Source organism: Trachymyrmex cornetzi, unplaced genomic scaffold (genome assembly GCF_001594075.2).
Source record: "Trachymyrmex cornetzi isolate Tcor2-1 unplaced genomic scaffold, Tcor1.1 scaffold1059, whole genome shotgun sequence".
Classification (NCBI taxonomy): Eukaryota; Metazoa; Arthropoda; class Insecta; order Hymenoptera; family Formicidae; genus Trachymyrmex; species Trachymyrmex cornetzi.
Genome location: NW_017295608.1, coordinates 55,096 through 62,898, shown reverse-complemented (window position 1 = coordinate 62,898; position 7,803 = coordinate 55,096). Strand labels below are relative to the sequence as shown.

The window sequence follows — 7,803 nt, the reverse complement described above, 5'->3', positions numbered from 1 at the left end:
TGAAAGTCGCATTCTGAATAATTTATCTGTCTCTCTGCGTAACGAACACCACTAATGCTAATTCTATAATGAGTCGATAATCGAAAGTAATCGGTAACTTTTTGTACTGTTGACTATTGGTCAACTTCACTGATAAGATTATCGACTTGTTATAGAATCAACATTAACGAATACAGAGCAACCATGGCACTTTTACCCCAATAACCATGGCACTTTTTACCCCTACAAGTCAACTTGCGGCATTGTTATTAAAAAACTATAATAGAAATAACAATTCTAATAATCACACTGTTAAAACAATAGAATAAGATTAATAAATACACTTATTTAATCTATCTAGGTGCAAAAATGATCCCTTCAGACCAAAATAACTGCGGCGCTAATATCTTACTTTTGGCTCTTAAACACATGGGCACATCCGTGCAAGTTTCCTGATGGTTATTAGACAGTAACGAACTGTGTGACATAAAATTCTCACTCTTAGTTGACGAACTGTGTGGCGGAATTTTCTAGTGAATGCTTTATTACCGAGATACAAGGGGTGGACCTTTTTCCCCGTGGACCTTTACTCCTCGGTCTACCCTACATCAAAATCGACATTTGTTTACCCAAATTTTACAGAATATTTATCGTACTTCATGCGGCATAAAATAAAGAAAAATTAAAAAATTATTTAAGCTTTCTATAGCATCACATGATAATTGTAAATGTGCATCATTATATGATGTATTTTATTTAATTATATATGATGTAAATATTTCGTATAGTGATGTCGAAAAAAGAATATTATAAATCTGAAGATATATTTTCATACATATGTTTTTGTAATTCTATAACAAAAAATCTAATCATTCAAATAACCTAAATTTTATATTTACTTTAATATAAACGTGTTTGGTTTTACAATGTCATAAATGATCATAAAATTGTTCTAAATTTTCAGTAAATTAATTTGTGCATATCGTGATCATCATACAAGTCTATCTGGGAATTGTTTCAATTAATTTATATATCTCAAATTTAATTTAACATCTAAGAATTTTTCATTCACGTTATATACGAACAAAAATGTTTTATTAACATTTTCTTACGAGTTACTGCAACTACTCTTCTATGTACTCTACTTATTTTGTATGTTAGTTTTAAATCACCCTTAAAGTCAAAATAACAAATATAAATGTATTTAACATTAATAGTTTGTTAATAAATAACACAAGACGAATGAGGTACTTTAACTTAAAATTTAGAGTGGATCTCCTGGGACATGTAAAAAATGTTAAAATTAACATTTTTCTTTTTTACTGTGTAGGTTATAATTCTGAACAACATTCAAGAGGTTTTAGCTATCGGTCGGACACCTTGGGTAATGCTAATGCCGGCGGTACTGTAACTTTCAAGCCTTATAACTCGAAAAGTACTTCATGAAAAAATATTTTATTATAGTGTTTTAAAAAGCTCTTGAGGTAAGCTATAAGAATATGCAATAAAAAATGATTCTTTTTAAGAAAATAATGGTCATTCAAAATATTCTAACCTACAGAAGGTCACTCAAGATCAAATTCATATTTTCATCATATATCCCCCATAATGTCCTATAACTTTTATCTGAGACATTTTTCCATTTTTAAAGCCGTTTCCGAGATATATGGCCTGGGTGGGACTTTATAGACATCCTGTATATATTTAGTATAATACCACATATGAGGCATATTCCACGTTAAATTTCGGTACCTTCGAAAGGGGTGATCCCGATTGACCACGTCTCGATTGGACACCACCAATCACAGCGACCAGTGCTTAGGAGCTTTGTAGTCTCAAGCGCTGTGAGTGGCTCGTGTCCAATTGAGCCGTGTCCAACTGGGTGCCACCCCCTTTGAAATATCATCATATTTGAATTTTTTTTAATTTGCTAATATTCTACAAATAAAAATATAAGACATGTCATATTTTCTATAGAATATGTCAACAAATTAAAAAAAAATTAAAAATGACGATATTTTGAAGGTGTCCGGTTTGAATGCCTCATACGAGATTAATTTTTTACCTAAAATATTTATTGATATTCTCTGAGAACGTTTAATACTGCTATCATACAGAAGTGATTAATTAATTTTGTATTATTATTACATTATGTAATAAAATAAAGTATAATTATTGATTTAAAATAGGAAAAAAATTTAATTTACAATTACGATTAATTAAATAGAAAAATATTAAATTTATTCCTTTAAAACAATTTTTCACAAATGGTCATTAAATAATTATATCTCTTCTTATACATTGTACATAAATCAATAAATTAAATTAGACGAAACATTCTGTACATTTAAGTTTAACTGAACGTTGTAGTCTCTATGCGAAACTGCCTCTGTTTCCTTTCTAAGAAATTATCGTAAGAGTTTTCTAAAATTGTCACGAGGACTTCGATCTTACACCAAGTACAGTCACCATAAAAGAACATAATATCCATCCTGCACTTAGTAAAAAGCCAATATAAACTTGTGATTCGGATATGGAATAACCCTTATAGATGACTCCTCTTAAAGATATAGAGGGTAACGTAGTTGGCAATGCATAGCTAATCCAGCGAAGTCCTTTTGGCATTCCTTCCACCGGCCATATACATCCTATATAATTTTGTTAATTAGAGTATTAATAAAAATTTGATTAACGTAAGATAATTTTTCACTAGATATTCTTGATGTTAATTTGAATTGAGCTAGTGATGGGCGTTATTTCGTTACCTGTTACTGAGTAACCGTTATTGAGAAATAACTTTAGTAACCGTTATCGAATTTAAAAAAAAAACGTTATCGGGCTTAAACGGTTATTTTCAAATTTAGATTTTACAAGTAAATAAAATAGTAATGTTTAAGATCTTACTATTTATCTTTCTTGCCAGTAGAAGCACTGTCGCTGTATTAGGCCAATATTACATGCGTCCGTTTTTTGTCGTATGACAAATTTTTTAAGCCTGTTGATTGACTATAGAACAAAGAGGTCTGAAATCCTCTTTGTCTTGCAGCCAATTAACATGCTTAAAAAATTCGTCATACGACAAAAAAAACGGATGTATGTAATATTGATCTTACTCATTAGTCTCATTACCAAGTTGACATCAATCTTTGTTCATAAAATTTAACACTTCTATTATTTATTTGCACAAATCTTTTAAATAATGAAATATTTCAAAATAGATTTCTTAAATGACTTAAATGACTTAAATAATGAGAAATAAAATTAAAAAAATGTATGCTGACTAGGATATAAGATATTATAAAAGATAACCGTTTATATAACCGATAACTGTTTAAATAAACGGTTATTTTAAAGTAACAGTAACTGTTATAACCGTTAATGAAAAATAATAGTTTAGCTTATCTCTAAACTAACATTGGCTAAAATTTTTTTTATTACTATTAACAATATAATATACACGGTGGGCCATTTTAATCTCCCCACCTGAATTTCTTGGAATCTAAGCCAGATAGAGAAAAATGGTCCAGACAAAAGTAGAAGGGGACAGAGGGGGTTACCTAATGGTGCCAAGGACCTTGACCTTGAACTCGATTTTCAAGATTATTTCAAGGTCAAAGTGATTTTTTTAAATGGGAACACCTATTTTTGACCCCGGATTTGAAAAGAGCTTTTACGTTCAAAATGATATGTTTATCAAGGTCATGGCAAGGTCGAACGAAGGTCAAATTTGCGAATTTACACTCCCCACTTACATTTTCCGAAACCTAAGCCAAATACGTAAAATTGGTTCAGACAAATGTTAAAGGGGGCCGAGGGGGTCACCTATCTGTACTCTGATCTTGACCTTGAACTCGATTTTCAAGGTTATTTCAAGGTCATAGTGATTTTTCCAAATGGGAATCACTACTTTCGAGGGTTTTTTTAACTGTATTAACCTTACTTTTAGTGCTACCCAGAAACAACGACGTGGACGTAGTAAGTACTGTTTCCTTTGGGGTGCTGGATTAAAGTGAGTCCCCTCGCCTCTCACTATTCGGGGTGCTGGATTAAAGTGAGTCCCCTCGTCTCTCACTATTCGGAGTGCTGGATTAAAGTGAGTCCCCTCGCCTCTCACTATTTTAAAAATTATTAATTTAACTTCGAAGCAAATGTTCGAAGTTGCCTCCATTTGCTTGAAGGCATAAAATCAAACGCCTTTGGAAATGGCGTACGGTGTTAAGCAAAGTTTGCCTTGGAATTACAGCGCATGCTCGACGAATACGATCTTCAAAGTTTGCTCTTGTTGTGGGCTGTTGTTCGAAAACAACATTTTTCAAATAGCCCCATAAAAAAAACTTTGATTTTCCAAAATCTAAATCCATAAAAAAATCAAATTGATCTAAAAATTGAATTAAATATTTATGAGACTGTTTTAGAGCTGTTCTTTACCTTAACAAAATGTAGATAATGCAATGTTAATCGAAATCTTACAAACTTATAAAAAAAGAGAAGAATCGAAGAATTATTGAATCGTACTTTATAACTATGAAAAATCAAATTGATGTAACAACTAAACAAAGTATGTATTTATGAGACAGATATTCAAAATATTCATAAGACATGTACGTACTAAGGATTTTTAATATTCATTGTTTTTTTTCGCAATCATTATGGAGTCGCCGTCTTTATTTTGATATGGGTTATGGGTTATTGGTCCGATTATTGTTATGGGCTCGTTTTGGATTATGGGTTGTGTTGGGTTATGGTTTAAGTTATTGGTTAGTACAATACCTACGCATGCGCAGTAATAAAGTACGATACTTATGCATGCGCAGTAGTGAAGTACGATACTTAGGTTCCGGTATATTCAATTGGGAAAGCAAAATTCGCAAACTTGACCTTCATTCGACCTTGCCATGACCTTGCCTTGATAAACATATCATTTTGAACGTAAAATTTCCCGCTCTTTTCAAATCCGGGATCAAAAATAGGTGTTCCCATTTAAAAAAATCACTTTGATCTTGAAATAACCTTGAAAATCGAGTTCAAGGTCAAGGTCCTTGGTACCATTAGGTGACCCTCTCTGTCCCCTTCTACTTTTGTCTGGACCATTTTTCTCTATCTGGCTTAGATTCCGAGAAATTCAGGTGGGGAGATTAAAATGGCCCACCGTGTATATGTATATTGCTATGTAATAAAAATATTTAAATTTAGCAATTACAAAGGAGAGTATAGGTATAACCAATTTTCGAGGGTTTCGCGACCACTGTAACATTGTTTTATTTCTATGTTTTTAAATGTACTCGTATTTTTCTTTGTAGAAACCGAAAATAATCATTATAATAACGTAAGACTTAAGGAAAAATTGGTACATTGAAATAAAGTGAATAAAATCCTTATTCGCAAAAAATCACGCATCGTTATAAAATCACTGTTAGTTATGCCTTAATTTAGAAAGTAATTCCAAATTGGATAAAGTGCGAGTAATATTACACCAAAAACGTTAATTAGATTATATTTTTCATTAGGACATTTGTTACAAAAAAATTAATCATCTTATGGAAAATATGAAAACTTGAAAATACGATAAAACATCAATTATTGTTTTCCAACTAATCCTTTTTACGAATCATTTTATATTTTTAGATTCGATTTATATCGACTGTTTATGTAATGTTGGTAATTGGCAACGAAAAAGTTCTCTTATTTAAGAAACAATAATAAATGATGAGTTGCCCTTCTTTTTATTCAGATTTGGGATCGACAGTGGTAAAGTTACATCTCCTATTTACATGTTTACATATATGTATATATATATTTACATATATATACATATATTTACATGTATACATATTTATATGTATATTTATACTCTCGCACGTACCCAAGTTTATACATATACAAATGTTTTCTTTATTTTTTATTCATTTTTGCTCTCGAAGTCGTTATCTCCAGTCAGTATCATTGTTGGAAAATGATTATTCAAAAATTGAGCAGGAGTTCTAATATTATGTATGTGTAAGTTTGTGAGCGTGTGCGAGAGTATAAATATATAAATATGTACATATGTAAATATATATATTAGGTACCTCGGAAAGTTCGTGTCGTTCTTCCCCTATAAATATCTTTTGAAAATCCACACGAATTTTCCGTGGTATCTAATACATATAGGATATGGGTCATTCTATGCCAAATCGCCGGCCTTCGTCACCGATCCGTTCCGATTTTTTAATATATTCCTCATATTGAAATATATACACAATTATTTTTTTAGATCTTTATCTCCATTAGTTTCCTAGATATGAATTTTTTAATATTTTTAATTTATTTTATTTTGTAAATATTTAGTTTAACGTCTGTTTAAATTATTGAAAAACAAAAAATAACCACATTAAATTGTTCGTCCTGAAAATCTCTATTAAGGAAAAAATATGAAAAAACAAGTTTTTGTTTCTACTAAAAAAATTTGATTAAAATAAACAAAGTCGATTTTCGTCAAGATTGACATTTTTAATTTTTATAAAAAAATTCTCCAATATTCTTAGTAGAAATACAAAGAATTTAAGTCGTATTTATGGTCAAAATTTTCGTTCTATTTTTTTTTAATTTTTCAAAATTTTAAATATATTTATTATGTTAATAGATTTTTAATCTGCTGATAAGTTACATAAATCATGTTATTTTTATAACGATACTAGAAAATATATTTTTAATTTCACAATTATTTAGAGAATAAGGATTTATAAGAATATTATTTGAATAAAATAACGTTTTTTAGAATATGTGAAGAATATGTGAAGATATTATTTAACAATATACTCTAGATAATTAAATTAAAGAACTTTTTTAAATAACAAAAATATCAAGAATATAGAAGAGCAAATTAGAGTCAAATTTAATAATACTTTAGATTAAAATAAAAAATAATTTTTGCGAAAAATAAAAAGAATAAGGACTCACCGGACATTACTATTAACGGGAAAAAGCTTCCAACCGAGCAGTAATGCGCCATAGTGTGATCTTTACACATAACAGAAATAATGAAACCTACGAAAGTATTAACACAAATAATGAGTTTAATTTTTCTAGCAGTTTTTGAATTGTTACTACGCACTTTTTTTGATATCTATATGTTGTGTGGAGTACTTACCATGCATTAGTCCGCAAAAACCGATGAGAAATGTGAGGATTATTACAGTAAATATTGATCCTTTGCATTCTAAACCCCATACAGGAAAGAATAAAAGCACTATCATAGCAGTATGGATAGCTATGCTGATGCTCTGAATAAGAATGTGAGATAGCAGAATATCTTCTGTCTTGACCCCTATTACATATTTACATTACACATTTGAATTACTATGATAAGAAATAGTTGAAAAACTGATTTCGAAGACTAAGGTCCGAATCCATAGTCCTTCTTCAGATCTCAAGTTTGGTCTTCAATATCTGAACTCTGATTTCAATTTTGAATCTTAGTCTAGTGCCGATAACTTTTGTAGATAAAAAAATTAATAACAGGCAACGACCGGCTGGAAAATGAAGTTAAGGTTGTAACAAAACGAAAAAAAAATGTTTAAACACGAGATAATGTGAAATGGTGAAATGGGGGTGCTGTTTAGGGGTTGAAATCGGTTTTTCTCGACTTGCGGCGAAGGGTGACCTCCTAGTGGAGAATGTTCCATACAAAAGTTATATATAATAAAAAAATCTAAAACTTTTGTATTTGACATTTTTCAACATAATCTCAAATTTTTCGAGAAAATGGCGAAAAACTGATTTTTCAGTTTTTAATTTTTTTCTCACGTAAAAATAATTTAATTTACATGAAATTTTGTGGAAGTA

The 7,803-nt window shown here is 30.1% G+C and overlaps 1 protein-coding gene across 1 annotated transcript in view; it reads right to left on the bottom strand.

Annotated features, from left to right (window-relative positions):
• Positions 1-2,355: 2,355 nt before the first annotated feature.
• Positions 2,356-7,803, bottom strand: part of LOC108759852 (ABC transporter G family member 20) — a 12,017-nt gene continuing 6,569 nt past the window's right edge. Inside the window, exons 3-5 of the mRNA XM_018505517.1 lie at positions 7,109-7,285; positions 6,919-7,005; positions 2,356-2,627 (exon numbers count right to left, since the gene is read on the bottom strand). Of these exons, the coding sequence (XP_018361019.1) occupies positions 2,413-2,627; positions 6,919-7,005; positions 7,109-7,285 (479 nt within the window). The 3' untranslated portion in view covers positions 2,356-2,412. The remainder of the gene's footprint in view (positions 2,628-6,918; positions 7,006-7,108; positions 7,286-7,803) is intronic.